This window comes from Emydura macquarii, unplaced genomic scaffold, assembly GCF_026122565.2.
Source record: "Emydura macquarii macquarii isolate MOO-44397 ecotype Brisbane River unplaced genomic scaffold, CSIRO-AGI_Emac_v2 contig_1043, whole genome shotgun sequence".
Lineage (NCBI taxonomy): Eukaryota > Metazoa > Chordata > Testudines > Chelidae > Emydura > Emydura macquarii.
The window spans coordinates 15,699,093-15,717,058 of NW_027131180.1; the positions used below are offsets into that span (position 1 = coordinate 15,699,093).

At 41.0% G+C, this 17,966-nt stretch overlaps 1 protein-coding gene across 1 annotated transcript in view; it reads right to left on the bottom strand.

Moving 5' to 3' along the window:
* Positions 1-17,966, bottom strand: part of PDXK (pyridoxal kinase) — a 70,455-nt gene that overhangs the window by 11,989 nt on the left and 40,500 nt on the right. Inside the window, exons 3-5 of the mRNA XM_067545173.1 lie at positions 13,674-13,778; positions 6,008-6,091; positions 2,107-2,153 (exon numbers count right to left, since the gene is read on the bottom strand). Coding sequence (XP_067401274.1) covers positions 2,107-2,153; positions 6,008-6,091; positions 13,674-13,778 — 236 coding nt within the window. The remainder of the gene's footprint in view (positions 1-2,106; positions 2,154-6,007; positions 6,092-13,673; positions 13,779-17,966) is intronic.

Genomic DNA, 17,966 nt, shown 5'->3' on the forward strand with positions numbered 1-17,966 from the left:
GCAGCAGGTGCTGCTGCTTGAAGCACAATTCCTCCACTATGTGGTGTGCGGGCTGCTTTTCATGTCAACAAATTTCATGCTGGGGTGAAAGTCAAGGAGTTCATCATCCCCAAAACAGCTTGTACCAGCCCTGGAAGCCACTTGCTCTTCATTTTCAACCCTCAATCAGTTTTACACCCCAAATATTCAGGTGAAAACAGTGTAATTTTTTTTTTAAAATGTTTCTGCAGGTTTTTTGTACACTGGTTGTTTCCTTAACGCTCAGCACTTCTGCCATGAGTGACATTAAAAAAAGGACATATACAGATTCAGAACCAAATTAAGCCCTGGTGTAAATGGAAGCAATGTTGTATAAAATCAATGGGGAAGCAAGCAGGGCTGAATTTGGCCCATTAGCTCTATTAAACTCACTTTCTGAGCAGATAATAGGTGCTGAACAAATACTAGGAGCCTACCAGTTTGCATTGCTGTTAATAGCCTCAAACAAGGACAAAAGAATGTAACTGTTAGCATTTTACACTCCAGCATGTAAATCTTACTAGCTAGCCAAAGTTCACTAAAGGACCATCTAGACTACAGCTCTGCTTCTGTTGCAACTCAAGTTCATTGATCGCCAGTTAACTCAAGTTAACTAACCCGTTTAGGAATGTTTGTGGTTTATTATTGGCTGATACTCTCTGTGCCTCTGTTTCCCATTTGTTAAATGGGAACTATATTACCTCTTTTTCTTCCATCTTTTGTCTGTCTTGTCTATTAGGCTTGTCAGTTCTTTGAGCAGAGACAGTCTGTTACTGCATATATGTAATGCCTACCACAATAGGACCCTAATCTCAGTTGTGACCTCTAGGTGCTACTATAATACAAAACAGTAATATTGAACTCAATCATGAAGCCTTCATTCAGGCCCAGTTTCCACTGGTGTCAATGACTGGAGTAAGAATGGACCCAGTCTTGCATTCCTAACACCACAAGACGTGGGTGGTCATTTTGACACATCTTATGGCAGGAATCAGATGGTGGGTTAGGCGTCATGTTTTCTCAACCTCTTCCATATAGCTCTGTCTTCCACTCCAAGGCCATTACTAATCCTTATATAACTGGGAGAAATTATAACCATGGGCCCAGTAGCTCATCTAGTTCTGTTCCTGGCACGTAGACACTGTTCTTACCTGTTTCCTGCCTTCCAGAAACTGAGATTGTGGAGTTGAGGCTTTAGTTTGTGACCTGCATTCATCAAGACTGTAAGAAGAGATGGTGATGCTCTAGGATGCTGTGGCAAACAGCTTTTTAAAAAAGGAACGCTTTCAAAACAAGCCCATAATGTTTCAACGCTTTCAAAACAAGCCTATTCTTCTCTGGCTATGCAAGTGGAAAGCACAGGGACAGCAAATACTGCACAAGTCATGAACTGAAGTAGTGAGACCACACATGCAAAGGCAAACTGTACAACCATTAAGTGAGAATAGAAGAGCTATTTTATGTGGCAAAAATCTAATACCTTAGCAAATAAACTATAATGGCACAAAGGACCCAGAGTAGGACACAATGCCTGGAAAGCTAAAACTGAGGGAAGTATCAAATTTCTCACTACTGATGTTTTCCTATTTTATTTAAAATGAAATTCTGTTTGCTTACTGATCAATAAAATATAAAGCGAAAAAAACTTTAGAGTAGAGTTTGGTATCAGGATATAGAATCTTTGACATCTAGGTCACCTGTTCAAGTCCTGGCTAATGGCTGTTGGGAAATCTATGTGAAATGAGTCACCTCAGACTAGTTGCTCATGGACAGGTGTTCACATCACAACTGGCAGTTTTGTTGGAATTGTCAACTGAGAAATCTTCTCAATGATACAGGACTAAAAAACTTTGAGCAGCATGGAGAAAATTTTTCACTGATAGTCCATGTGCTAGTTGTTCTGTAGATCGGTAGGGGACCACAGTTCCTAGGACTCTAGCACACTTCACAAGCACTAAATTCATTCAAATAACGTAAGAGCACTGTAAATGTGACACTGGAATTCAGACTCAAGTTTGAGCAAGGTGGCTTTGTTCTGGTATAAGCAGCTTGTCAACCTAAATATGGTTCAAACAGACGATTACCAACCATCGAGCCTTCTCCATCCCATCTGTCACCCATCACTGGATCACACACTGCAACAGAAAATAAAACCAATCTTAGAAACAAAGAACCCTCGCATAGTCCCCGTGGGGAGATATAATTTTACCTAATAGTAGCAGTCGTTAGAACACTGTCATTTTATGAACTTGTGTCATTTGAACCACTCTTGCAATACATTCGAGCAGGAGCCTGCAACCTGGGAGTTTGTGATCCACGAAAGATAAGGAGTGTGTCACAAACAGGTGTCAGAGGGTTGTGACCACTCTGCCCTCTCCATGTTGTTAAATTTTGGGGTTGAGATGTCCTGGATACATGTGGAGGAGGGAATGCTGGGATATAGAAAATTCTGAGAACCACTGCCTTAGTTCAGAGCTTTCAAAATTAGTGGAACATGGTAAGAAAAGGGGAGGAGCTTATATTTATAGAATGCATCACATAAAAGCCTTCTTTTATTTTAATCAAGAAGGAAAATTTCTTCTTCCAGAGTAGATTTTGTAGACACATACCAAACATGATAAAATTAGGATTAAGACAGACGTTTATGGTGTTGTCTCAGGATCATCAAGAACATTAACAGCCTGTTCAGAGTGACCTCAATTTCATGATGTGTTCTGGAATATCAGTGCCGTCCATAGTATTAAGAGAGTCACTGTCAAGGTACAAATTATGGGACAAACCAAGGTCCTTATTCAATGTTCACTCAGTCCTTGCTCAGGCAAACTTCTATTGATGTCAAAGGGAACTTGCCAGAGAAACAATCCCGATATTTGGCACCACATAAAGACAAGTTCTTTACCTCTCTAACCAGCACCATCTTCACTCATTAAACTGAAAGAATTATAAAAATTAAGTTTACTTCTTGCTATTTTGCTGCCTATTTTTTGTATTTCTTTTAGTTGGTCAATGAACTATAATTAAGTGGATACATAATTGGTTAAACAACCACAAACGACGAGTAATTATTAATGAAATGATGTCGAATTGGAAGGAGGTCTTGAGTGGGGTTCCACAGGGATCTGTTCTGGGTCCTGTGTTATTTAATCTTTTTTTTTTAAATGACCTGGATGTAGGAATAAAGAGAATACTGATCAAATCTGCAGATGACACAAGGCTTGGGGGGTTGCAAACACTTTGGAGGATGGAGCTAAAATTCAAAGCGTCTTGCTAAATAGGAGAACTGGACTATAAATGAAATTCAGCAAAGACAAATTCAGCAAAGACTTATGGAAGAAAAACCAAATGTACAAATACAGAATGGTGGAATAACTGGCTTGGCAGCTGAGAAGAATCTGGGAGTTGTGGTGGATCACAACCTCAACGTGAATCAGCAGTGGGATGCTGTTGCAAAAAAAACAAAAAACAAAACAAACAAAAAAACAAACAAAAAACAAATGCAACCTTAGGTTGCATTAAAAGAGACATAGAATGCAAGCCACAGAAGGGGATAGTACCACTCTATTCAGCGCTGGTTAGCCTCAGCTGGACTACTGTATCCAATTTTGGTCACCAATGTAAAGAAAGGATGCAGAGAAACTGGAGAGGATCCAGAGGCAAATGACAAAAATAATCAAAGGGATGGAATGCAAGCCGTATGAGCAAAGGCTGAAGGAACTGGGTATGTTTAGTTTGGAAAAGAGGTGATCCAGGGGGGGATATGATAGCAGTCTTCAAATATTTGAAAGGCTGCCAAAAAGATGGAGAAAGTTGTTCTTTCTTGCCAGAGAGGGTAGGACAAGAGGCAATGGGTTCAAACTACAGTATAGCAGGTTTAGATTAAATCTCAGGAAAAACTTCCAAACTGTAAGAACAGTAGGAGAATGGAACAGACTGCCTGGGGAGGTTCTGGAAGCTCCTTCACTGGAGGTTTTCAAAAGGAGGCTGGATAGCCATCTATCTTGGATGGTTTAGACACAACAAATCCTGCATCTTCGCAGGGAGTTAAACTACATGACCCTTACAGTCCCTTCTAGCCCTATGGTTCTATGAAACTGAACTGGTTAGTTTCATTTTCTGTTTATAATCTATTTTCTGGTTTCATGCTCTCTTGGGAGCTTCATAACACCTCAGAGAAATATTCTCACTGAAGATTTTTAAAAAACCCACCACCACTCATGAAAAATATTTCTGTTCATATGGGTTTTTACAAAAAACTCCAGTTTACTTTTAAAAATATTGTAAAGCATACATTCTAGGCCTAAATTTAAGTTGCGGTGTCTAACAAAAACCTGGTTCAAACCACATTAGCCAGAGCCACGTTTAACCATGGCTCTTTGGCCTAAAGCCAGCACTATACAGCAGTCTACCCTATAATTCTTACCATGTCAAGGCAGTGTTAGAATGATAGTCTTCCCAACCATGCTATTATACGCATTCCTTTGACATGGTAGAAGCTGCTATGTAGACTGCTCCAAATCCTGGTATAACAGTACTATCCAGGTTGCAAAACAGTACTATCCAGGTTGCAACCATAGCCTCTAGGCTATATAAAAAAGTTCATAAAAACCATTGCAACACAAGTAGGCATTTACACTAGGATCTGAAACCATGTAGGTATGTTGTTTCAATCATGAACTGTTTAAACATGGATTAGCTGGAACTCCAGGATAGAGAGGGTCTCTTAATTTCAGCAGAAACATTATGTATTTCATGGTATTGATAGAAGGTTCTTACTGTTGTTGATTATACAACTGTACCACTGATGCCTTTATTTATTTCCGCAGGAAGTGTCTGCTACTTATAGTACATTTGTAATGCCTCTATATCATGACTGAATGAGGCATTCAGGTATGGGCTACTCTACCCAACAATCTGAATGAATCTGAGCACTTTAAAGCTAAGAGTTGTTGAAATCACTGCTCTGCTTTAGAATGGGGCCAACAGAAGCCCCCTCCTCAGTTTGGCACCAGGTGGCCACTTTAGATTGGCCAACATAGGTGGTTACAATTCTTCAGCTCTGCAGGCCAAAGTCAGCGACTGAAATCTAAGTGCCACAGCCCAGATGAGACATACTCCACACATCAATGCCGATCAGAATAAGAATTCTGCTATTTATTAAACAGGAACAGTTTAATAAATCCAGTATCTGAATCATCTATTTCAACTGGTAATTGCTTGTGAACAGTTTTGAGTGTGTTCTGAGCATGCAGCTCTATAGAATCTGAAGACCATAGGGTCAGGCCATCATTTCCAGTCCCTGTTCCTGGAGTGATCCCACTGACTTGAGTGTGCAACTTTAATGGGAGTTTTGCCCGGTTAAGGTCCACAGTACCTACAATGGTCAAGGAACTGTATAAAGCAGAGGACTGGTAATGGGAAATGCAGGTTGCATTAATTGCTGGTTTGAGCCTGGCCAGCTGAACGTTATCATCATCTTCCAGCCCTCATATGTAATCTCAGAGACAGGTTCTGAACTAAATGGTCCTGGAGTCTGAAATGGCCTTTCAGAAATAAAAAGGCCAGAGTGCTACCTCCAGGATGTGATCGACATACAGACTTCTCCACGTTGGCTGGTGAGAGTATCTGAGAATCAAGATAAGACATCAGTTTCCAGTATTATCAGTACTTCTCAGGCCTTCACTGCTAAGCAACAAACAGCAGCAACTAGATAGGATTTCACGGGACTTTGTGAAATAGAGAGGATCACTCCTTAAGGCATATCTTTATCTGGCTGGCATGATGGAAGAAAAGCACCAGAAGGCACAAAGGAGAAAAAAAATAAATCACTTCAGCAATACTAAACTGACATTCTATTGGAGTGTCAGCAAGATCAAAACAGGGCATTGTTGTGAAATCCAGAATGTCAGAGCACTGTCTTCATCCTAAGTGATTTACACATGTTCATGGAAAATAATGAGACTGAAAAGATTAAAAGCCATCAAGTCCTTACCATACACCAGGTTAGAGTTCTGTTGCTTCAACTCCTGAACGATATCAACTACCATTGTAAGGAATGATGCATCCCGTGTGTAACCTATAGGGGGTGGGAAAAAAAGTTAATTTCAGAGTGTAATTTTTTGTTTAAAATCAGACTCATCTCTATGCAGAAAGGAACGCTGGTCATTTCTTCCCATCCCTAGAAAAATGTTTTTAGTTCTAAATAAACATCTTAGTATGTTATTCAGGGATAAGGAGATGTACAACAAATCAAGATCAACCGTTGCTAACTCATCAAATTAAGCCTGTAAAAGAAAAAAGTCTTAATAAATGAGTCTTTCATCAGAGTTGTCCAATATCCATTTCAAAATGCTCAGAAAAACAAAGATTTGGTTAAAAAGGAAAACATACCCCTTTTGTTCAAATTACCAGTTTGAAAGTTCACAGTATAAGCAGCTTTGTTCAGCGTGCAGCAAATGAGAGGGGGAAATATAAAGTTTTAAATGTCATTAGCATTTCTGAGACTTGTGCTGGTGGCAGCCTTCTTGTTGAAAATCAACGTTACCTGTGAGACCGCCAATGTCCTAACCTAACAGAAGAAAACCTAAACTCAAGTAGGTCTACACTGCAATTACGGGGCATGATTGCAGCTTGTGTAGGCATATGCAAGCTGACTTTCACCTAGCTAGCTGGGGTATGGACACACTGAAGCCATGGCAGTGCAGGCCCACTGGAACCCTGAACAATTATTTGCATGGGTGGCTCGCAATAACACGCACATTGCCACAACTTCCCTGCTCCAGTATCCAAGCTAACTAGATTAAAAGCATGGGTATGTTTACACAAGAAGCAATCATACACCATGACTGCAGTATAGATATCACATAGCCCGTCTCTAGCCTGATTGGATAACGGTTTAACCATCATAACAAAGAACTCATTTTTAATATATTGTATCTTAAGTTTTTTTCAGATGTTTAGTACTAAAGCAAGCTGGAAACTGGCTTCATTTCATCTCACTGGGCTCTCATACCACTAGCATCACAAGTGATATTGTTCTGTAGCATGATGGTCTCCTTCGGCTTTCAGCTCAGAAATGCCAACTGTATTTAAACACTTAAGTACATTTCAGAGTTCTTTCATTCATAGAAGTGCTTCTTCCTTAGATGCAGAGAAAAATGGGTGCAGTTTCCATGATGATGAAATCCTGTTTACTTCAGCACGGAGGGATTTATATAAAATGGCAGAATTGGATTTATAATGAACAGCCATCATAGGCTGATCTCTGTAGATTATGCTCACTACTTTCACCTTCTCAGAGAGAGCGCACTAGTAAATTATTGACACAAATGTCTCAACCATTCCACAGAATTGGCACTAATTTTTCCCCTAAGGTGCCTCTTGTCAAATAAGGTAACTATGACAAGATCCAGAAGCAACATTTCACAATGGCAAACATAACACAATTTAGATTTTCACAGCAAACATAACACACTCTCTCTCTCTCTCTCTCTCTCTCTCCCCATGTAACTCAGCAAAACAAGGGATCCAATGACGGTCAGAGCTATTTGCCCCCAAAACTGACTTAATTTTACTGTTTGGTTTAATAGCAAGTATGACCTAGGAAGCTCTTTGTACCAAGTGGCAGAGCAGGACACAGAGTTTTATAGGGATTCCCTGGATCAAGAATATCCCCATTAAGTTTACCAAAGTGTGGCATGAGAGGTTTTCTCTACCAAGAGCCAATTGCCCACTGAGCATCATAATCATTGCAAAATGTATGTATGTATGTATAATGTTTAAGAAATGATGTAACTGTACTGAAAATTACATTCTTAAGGTCTGTGAGTTAAAATAGGTCGCCAAACGGTGATAAACATGCTCCATCAGCTATGAGGGAAGAGATGCTTATCTTTGTCTGATTATATTTGTATTGTCTGCTTCACATTGGAAGCCTATTTGCATTACATAACCTGACGCTAATTGAGAGATTGTGAAATCACGACTAAAAAAAACTGCAGGGGAGGAGGAAAAAAACCCAAACACAGACAGAGGATCCTGTTTACATAAATTAAGGGGTATAACTGAGGTACAGGCCTGGATTCTTCACCGAGGAGATGAACTATTATCGTGTCCTGCCTTATGATAGGAGGGTCACAGCCAAACTTGGTGAGCTAAACATTTATTTGACAAGAAAGTACCTTGTTAGTTATGTCTAGGCTTTAGAATGCAAGTTATGATTTTATTTTACTTGTAATCATTTGTTTCCAATACTGGGACTTGCTACCTCTTGAATCTCTAAACCAGCGTTTCCCAACCGGTGTGTCGCGGCACAGTGGTGTGCCGTCAAACATGAACAGATGTGCAGCCGAATTTTGGAAAAGTCACACGAGCCCTGCGGTGGGCTCCACCCATGCTGGGCTCCGCGACTCCACGCCAGTGAGAGCTGCCTCGCTGCTCTCGCTGGCAGGGAGCCAGCCCAGCTGCACTACCCTTTAAACAGCTGATTCCCCTCCGCCCCCAGTTTAAAGAGCTGATTACCTTTTTGGTTAACCTTTTACATCCCTAATTTCAGTCGTGTTGCTCTTTCCGTGTACTAATACAGACAGGAGACAGACGCCACCCTCTGTCTAGTAAAACTGTTCACGTGGGAATCGCATGTTGGGTCGACTTTTTGCAGGTTGCGCAGCTGCAGTGGCAATTTTTGAATAGTGCAATTACCGAGCCTGGCGTATTCTTAGCTTCGAAAAATCCGCCGTTGCTACTGAATGGAGAACGGAAATGGATAAATATTTGAAAAGAAAAAAAGATTCTGATGCTTCTACATCCACTTACAGCGACAAAGTTGAGCCTGAGCACAAGACAGTAAAATCGGTGAGCAGACACTACCATAACAGTTATTTGCGCTATAGATTTTCTTATACTAGGAATCCATCTTGCCATACTCTGCTATATCTTGTGTGCAGGGAGAAACTTTCTAATCATGCCATGGTTCCAAGTAAATTGAAATGACATCTTACGACCAAGTACCCATCTCTTGCTAACAATGATAAAGACTATTTTGTGTGTTTGAAGGATCAAAATGAAAAGGAGATGCAAATAATGAAAGACAGTGTAACGGTGTCTGATAAAGTGCTGGAAGCAAGCTGTATGGTCACCGAGCTTGCTGCGAAGACAAAAAAGCCACATACAATTGCGGAGTCTTTAATTTTACCAGCATGTAAAGACATCGTGAGAGTAATGTTAGGTGCGGATGCAGCCAAAGAAGTTGCAAAGGTACCCCTTTCAGACAATACAATAAGTCGCCAGACGGATGACGTCTGCTGACATTGAAACTGTTGTTCGAGAAAAAATAAAATCAAACAGAAAATTCGCACTGTAGCTTGATGAGTCAACAGACATCAGTGGTCACGCTCAGCTCTTGGCTAACGTCAGGTTCACTGATGGAGATAGTGTGTTGTCACTCTAAAAGTTTCTTCTCTAGTTGTTTTACCTCGCAGGTGTTAGCATAAAGGAAAAAAAAAATTTTACAATCTTGAACAGGAAGAACTACACTGGAAAAACTGCCTGAGAGTTTGCACAGACGGCTGCTTCAATGACAGGGAAGTTGAAAGGATTTGTAAGCAGGGTCAAGGAACAAAACCCCAATGTTTTGGTGACCCACTGTTTCCTGGGAAGCACTTCAGGGAAGCACCACTGGGAAGCACTTCTGGCTAAAACATTACCTGAAGAGCTCTCTCTAGTATTGGAGGGAGCAATAAAAGTTATAAACTTCATAAAATCACAGCCTTTGAAATGTCGCCTTTTCTCCTTGTTGTGTGAGGAGATGGAAGCAGAACATCAAACTTGGCTATTGCACATGGAAGTACGCTGGCTTTCCTGTGGGAAAGTTTTATCATATTTGTACAAACAGAGAAGAATTCAAAATCTTCTTAACTTCTAAGGAATCTGCATACACAGACCAACTTGCTGCTGCAGAATGGTGCGCAAAGCTTGCTTACCTGGCTGATATTTTCCAACACCTCAACAATGTGAACAGGAAAATGCAAGGAAGAAACGAAAATCTTCTCTCCAGCACTGATAAACTGCGTGAATTTAGATCTAAGCTAGCTCTTGGGCATGAAAATGTAGCAAAAGGCATAATAGAAATGTTCTGCCTGGCATATTCAGCAGATCCAACTAGAAGTGTTTTTGGCCAATATAATTTCTCAGCATTTGAAAAGTCTTGAAGAGAAATTTAGTTTCTATTTCTCTTCAATTCATACTGAAGAATTTGAGTGGATTCCTGCAATGGAAAGCGTTAAGAATATTTCATTATTGGCTCAAGAGCAACTTACGGAATTAAGGATGGATTGCAGTTTTAAAATTAAATTTGGTGACTTGATGTTGGACACATTCTGGTTGACAGTTGCAAATGAATATCCAGTAGTTTCAGACAATGCGATCTCAATTTTGTTGCCATTTTCCACAACCTACCTGTGCGAGTTAAGTTTTCAAGTTTGACCTACTTAAAAAATAAAAACAGAGGACGTCTGAGAGCATTGAAACAAGAGCCCTGAGTTTCACTGTCGTCAATTCCTGCCAGGATAAAGCGACTGCGTACTTTGAGGCAAGCTCAGATTTCACATTAAAATTAAGTTATGTTATTAATATTACTACTAATAATATGCGGTGTGTGTATATATGGGTGACGTATATGGATGTGTGTATATGAGTGACGGGTCGGGAAGGGGTGGTGTGACGCAATTTTTTTTTTGTTTATGTAAGTGTGCTGTGGGACGGAAAAAGTTGGGAAACCCTGCTCTACTCTTTGTTAAATAAACTTTTATGTGATTTCATTATAATCATATCTTAGTGCTGTGTGTGAAGCAGAGCGGTGATCTGAAATAGAACCGGTAAGCTGGGGTGTACTATTTCTTTGGGAGCAGCAGATCTGTGAATCATAGAATCGTAGGACTGGAAGGGACCTCAAGGGGTCTTCTAGTCCAGTCCCCTGCATTCATGGAATACAGTGAGTGTCCAGTGGACCAGGGGCTGGTCATTCCGGGAGTGCTCAGAGATTGGAGTGTGCCTATTGCTAATCTGGAGAGAGAGAGAGAGAGAGAGAGAGAGAGAAAGGCCTGCGTAGGCCTGGAAGGGAGGGCTTGCGTAGCCCAGGGCCAATGGAATTGTGGAGCTGATACCTGGCAGACACAGACAAGGCTTCTTCATGCTAAGGGTGGGTGGTAGTGAGGTACCTCACCACCCTAGGTACACCAGGAAGTGTCACAGAAGGTTACTGCTAAAGATAGCAAAGCACCACTACACTGAATAACCTAGTAACATCCATCTCTCTTCTTTGGAGGTAGCAGCCTCATTTATGGCCTGAGAAGATAAAAGGCTGAATTCCAAGTTCAGCCAGGAGCAGAGTTACAACCCAACGCTGAAACAGAGGTATTTTATTTAGGAAGACATTAAAAACTAGTGTCCCTCTTCTGCTTATTTCTTTTGTTTGTCTAAATGAGACTTGAGGATCCCATGCAGATTTGGCCAAAAAAAAACCCCACAAAGCAAACCAAAACCAGTCACAAAAATTTGAAATAGTTTCCAAAAAGCTGGTTTAGAAAATTTTCACAATTTTTGACTGAAATATTTTAAAAACCTAAAACATGATTTCCCCTCCCCGCCAAATTATGCCACTGAAAACCATACTGTGAGGGGAATGGAAAATTTAAAACTTTTCTTATTTTGTTGGAAAAAACTCTGAGCATTTTAGAACATTTTGAGAAACAAAAACTTTGCAAAAAAAATTTTTTTTAAAGGCCTATTTTTGATTAAAATATTCTTCATTCAAGAACTTTTGACCTCTAATCACACGGTACGTTTTGCAAAGAGAAAGGCATAGTTTCTCAAACTTGTCCACAGTGTGAACCACACCTTATTAGACAGAGGATAGTAACATGGACCACTTCATTTCTAATTCACAATTGCACAAATATCATTGCTTACAGCAAAAAAATAATATAAACAAGTAATGCATTTTTATAGCTGCCTTTTAATGTGATTTAACACTTGGGAAAGTTAGCATTGTGTGATCAACAAGCTCTGACCTGACCATGAGCATATACACTGCAGACCACCAGTGGTCCACCTACCGAAGTTTGGGAAGCTATGGAGGAAGATACAAACCTCCAGTGACCTGGCCAACATTCCTATTCTCAGAAAAATAGGTTCTATTTTCCAAGGCTAGGAATAAATATATAAGCTAAATATACAACTGCTGCCATTTTTGCATTATATATATATATATATATATAGTCAATACTGACAGGGCCACAGAGACTTGATGTAAACAGCTGTAATCCCAGTCACCTCACCAGAGTTACACCCATTTACTTTGAATTTGACCCTACGTATCTAGCTCACCACTCTGTAAAGTGCTCTCTGGAATACAAGAGGCACTGGTATCAATTTTTTTTTAAATGTTTTACAGGAGTGTCTGCAGCATGTAAAAAGGAAACCCCTCCAAACTATTTTTTCTACATTTTACTGCACATGAAATAATCTTCTCAAAAATCTTGGAGTACATTCTGTTTTTCTGGGAAATAATTCTACATTACTGTGGACTAACCCTTCACTCAAGAAAAATAATACATACACGTGCCTCCCAACCAAATGGAACCTATTTATGCTGAAATTCATTACCACATCAGTGTAATCTCATTCTGTGTGCTATTTAATATCTCCTTTACCTCGGAGAGCTCCACAGAAACAAGAGGGGGAATAATTCAGCAGACATGCAGTACCCTTCATGCCCGAGTAGTCAGTATGGGTCATAATCCCAAATCCATACAGTTAAGGTTTCCTGTTATCCCTGGCTTTAAAAACACCTCCCCTACAAGTGGAAGTCATTTAATCAATCTAGCAATCAATTTCTGCTTGAGTTTTGGAAGCAACAGCTCACTGCTATAAGAAATACAGATAACAAAATTTAAAATAAATGCATTGCACTCAGTGCACTCTTTAGACAGGGGATCCTTGTCTATATATGTGCGCGCGCGCACACACACACACACACACACACACACACACGAGAGCCTCTGTGGTAAGTGAAAGAAGATACTGCACAAGGTCACTATATGGTATGAGGCTGCACACTCTCATGAAAGGTTAAAGGAACATCATATATCAACAAGAGTAAAGGTCAAGAAATACAATTACAGGGTTGAGAATAGAGCTGGGTCTTCTGACTCTCCACCCCGTGCTCAAAACAATACCAATCACAAAGATTAAGAAAAAACTCATAGCACACCGTGTATAAAACAAGGATAAAATCCAAGGTTTTAAACCATAAAGTTGCATCACTGCAGATTTCAGGAGTTTAAATCCATACATCGTTATAATATATATAAAAAATAACACCCTGCACTTCTATCACTTCTTTCATTAGAGTATCACACAGCACATTAACTAATGCTCACCCAAACCCAAATTCAGGGGCCACGTTTCCCATCCCATTGAGATGCAACCACTTTTGGGCTGGATTACGGCACCTGTTTCATGAAGTACTGCACAAACAGCAGAGAATACAGTATCCAGCTGAAAGTGTAGGAGGAATTTGAGGAGGGAGAATGTAATTAACCAGTTTGGAAAAAGGCAAGGACATGGGTTATCACTTTTACTCTTGGGTAAACACTTACCTGTGAGTACGTAGTCATAGTGGTTGACATTGTTCAGTTTAAGCCCTTCGTATAGTTCATGGAGCTCATCTGCATTTAACACCTGACCCTTCCAATGGGCGTAACCTGAAAAAGGAAATCCAACTGGTTTGTCAATGCCTCATTTTACATTTAGGATCACATTATACATGCAGGATTTGGCTCTCTCTCCTTTCCCCCCGCCCCTCTTCGAAAGTGTTGCTGTCAAAAATTAGACAGGCGAGTTATGAACAGAACAGTTATATTCTCAGCAGTCTCATAACTCTTATCCCTCTGATCAGGAATTGTTTGTGAAAGGGGCTATCCTCAACACTAGAGATTCAAATCCTGCATGCATCAGAAGAACAGGTAATGCACAAGCAGAAAATGCAAGCTTTCCCATACAGCCTTCACCAACCTGTCCTGATCTGGAGATCAGGTTAGTTTTAGTTTTCTTAAATTATTAATATAATGTCTTTTATTTCATATTACACCAATGCAACCTGACAGCAGCCAGGCAACTTTATGATAGATTTATTTGCGGAGAATAATCTCCATACACTGCAGCCATTCAGAATCTAGCATGCACACCCAAGAGAATATGTGCTAGGCCTCCTATCCCCACTGTATTATAGTGGAAAAGAGGTTCTCCACCTAGTTTAGCAAAACAGGCTTATGTACCTCAGGGCAGGTCTATACTACTGTTTCAGTTGATCTAACTTATGTCACTCAGAGGTGTGAAAAAGACACCCCCGAGTGATGCAAGTTATAGCGACCTAAGCGCTGTCCACACCGGTGCTATGTTGGCAGGAGACGCTCTCCCACCAATAGAGCTTCTGCCTCTCATGGAGGTGGAGTAATTATGCCAAAGGCAGAGCGCTTTCCCACCAGCATACAGTATCTTCACCAGACGTGCAACAGCAGTGCAGCTGTGCTGATGTAGCTAGTGCTTCTAGTGTAGATCTGCCCTCAGTCTATCAGATCACACCATACAAAAGCCATACAAGCAAGCAACTGCTGCACTCTGTTGTGCCCCACAGCAGATAAAAAAATCTTCATTTGGTACAACGTTAGGATGTTCCTTCACCATAGGATTTCAGCTAGGACAGTGCTCCATTACAGTGACTTTATTTCACGTAGCAAGATGCTATTCTCAGCGACAATGCGTCTGTACTTTTGGGGATTTTGGAATGGCCCTGCGGGTGTCAGTAGGGCTTCAAGAACCACTATTATGAGCAAAAAAATAAACTTTCCCTGCATTTTTATCCCCAGAAAAGTCTAAGCGTGTAAGTATGTATTCAGGGCTTAGCCCAGCACTCACTGCAGTCAATGAAGAGCGTTCAGTGGACTACAGTGGACATTGATTCAGGCCTTTAGCATCTTTAAGGCAGCATGTACCCAGCTGATTGAGATAGGAGAGAATGGGATGTGTAGCACGTTTCATCTTGCATAGAAACAAAATGTTTTACTAAATTCTAATCAGGTACACCTGTGTAAACCCACTGACTGCCCCCGGATAGCACAGGTGTCACCAGGAGTCTAATTTGGCCAGCAGCACCTTGGTTACTGGTGATGATGGGCAAAGTGGAAAGACTATGACTATGACCCGCACAGCCCAGATTGAGTTTGCAGGACTGGCAGCCAGACCAAGAACAAACATCTTTTTACTTGTAAACTGAGCACCTCCAATATAAAAATTACCAAACCCCCCCCCCCCCCCCCACACACACACACACACAATGCCATTATACTGCCTGTAGTTACTTTTCAGGACAGAATTCAGGCTGCTCCTCCTGCCACGATGGAGCACGTTTAAAGGCGGTATATATAGGGGTAGATCCTCCAGTGATGTGCAGCTGTAGAGCTGGCTTATCTAGCTCTGGGAGGATTGTATCCCAATTGTAACACAATCCTCAGGTGGCAGAGGCACCTACACTAGCCCTCACCCTGCCGCCAGTGTAGAAGAAATGGCTGGAGCTGAAGGATCTTGGCCAAGATTCCCTTCCACCACGCTGATCTCAGACTGTGGTTTTGGCCCCTGGAGGCGACAGGCAGCCACCATAAGTCAGAAGAGCACTCGGATTCTGCTTTAGTTTACATCTAGGGATCAGCCCTGCACAGCCATCCCATGATTTAGGCATTACACCACCTGAGCGTACCTCACACCACAACTTGATCCTCAGCTTTAGGTGAGGATTTGACCCATGGTCTGAGACCTGTCAGTATATTGTTATCAATGGGAACAAAATATAATTACATATTTGCAGCCAAAAAGATACAGAAGCTGTTCTGATGTCCAGCTCTGGCAATAGCTTGTACACAAGCAAGTAGACTCGGGTCTGCAGAAAGATCAGAAGACAAAGTGCTGTTCATTTGGGATGTGACTGAAGGGAGGCTACTGGCCTGAACCATTTTTAGCAGAGCATGAATTTTCCTTTTTTTAAATAAATAAAAATAGCTCACTCCTTAACAGCAATCCTGGAAATAGACACAAGCTTTTCCTTTGAAGAAAGAGAATCTAGAAACAAGCTAGCTCCCTCAATGAAATAGAAAAACAGCAGCAGCAGCAGCTGTTAAACAGCTATGTTGACTGAGAACATAAGGGGCAGCACCTGCAAGGACAAAAGTAGCAGCTAGCACCACACACAAGACAAATACAGAGGGGCTACCACCACTATTTGCCAGGCCATGTTTTGACCAAGAAGATAGCTAAACAAACACGGACATACATTTTAACTAATATTTTCCAGCAGAGAGAGGTGTAAGGCTAGGGCCGACTCCTGCCTCTTTCTCCCCCTCAGCAAGGCTCCTTTAACAACTCATCCAGTTTAAAAGAAATTTTAAAAACAGTCCCATCAAGGCATCCCATTTATTTACTCTTCTGGGTACATACTGGTCCTCTAATCTCTCACCCTATAGTCCAAACAACACAGAGTCTTTGAAAAACTAAACACAAACTTACATAGCTTCGACTGGCACAGCCTCTCTTTCTTGAGCGTGTCTGTCTCTCTCTCCCTCCCCTGCTTCTTGGGCAGGGTCCCTCCCCGGCCACCCTACCTGGGAACTTTCTCCTGCTTTTGTCAGGCTTCCTGCCCCTGGCACTCTCAGTTACTTGTTCCATCAGCCACGTGCTGCAGTTTCCTGCTGCCTTTTGCATTAGAACAGATTCAACTCAGGAGTGATTCATCCTGTAAGCAGGGCCGGCATACTCCCAGGCTCTTCAACCCATAGGGCAAGCCACCTGGTACAACAGGGTTTCAACATCTTTAAGAATGGATTATTAGCTTCTTACGGGGGGCAGGGGTCAGGGAAGCCTAGTTTTATCCACAACCAGATAACACGTTTTAAAGGTATTAAACCCTGTATGAGCTAGTCACATTTTTAAACAGGACATATTTCCCCAATCTAGTCTTGAGATGTCCTTAGTGCAATTCTTCAATCAACCCTGTATTTAGTGCACTGAATATTGTATAAGTTTGGAAAGCTCAGAGCCCACACTGAGGAGGTTGTGCTGACACCACCCAGATCACAGAATTTGGTGAAGGTGATATTGTGACCGAAAGCTCAGGGTGCAAAAAGAGTGACCTTTTAATATGCCAATTCTAAAGAAAACTGTCAAATGAGTATAAGAATTTATGTCTGGAATATCCAGGATTGAAGGGATATCTGAAACAAGTTGCTACAAGAAAAGTGATTAAAACCATGTGCCTCATCAGTCTCATTCAGGATTGGTTGCTAATTCCTATAGTCCACCGAGCAGATAATCTCATATCTGCTTGGTCCTCACGGCAGAGATTGTTTGCATTATAGGCATGCTTTGGACAGACCTGGTGTTTCAAGCTGGTAAAGGGATGAAAAATTGCAGAGCTAAGGAAAAATCACTCTGTAGCTTTCTGATCTGCTGTCATCATTTCCTAAGGAAAAACTATTTTTTTTTGTCCATGTATTTCATCATGGCAATCAGGGTCTCCCTGGACTAGCTAGAAGGTCATCTCACTCCAGGATATCTGAAGGCACAGACTCAAAATTAGATTTCATGCCTCATAAGGTCCAAGGGATAATCAACTCATGACAACCATTACCCCTATTATTTTTTCATTAAATATATTGAAAATTTGGTGAACTGTAAGAGAAAGCAAAACCATTTATTTGTGTACGTGCTGTAGTTCATCTAGCCACATTCCATAGCCTCTACCATGAAATAATATTTATATTTGGGCACTGAGCAATAATAAAGTTCAAAGCCGCACATTACTTGACTATGTATACACATTACGTATAAGAGGAAAGCCAAGA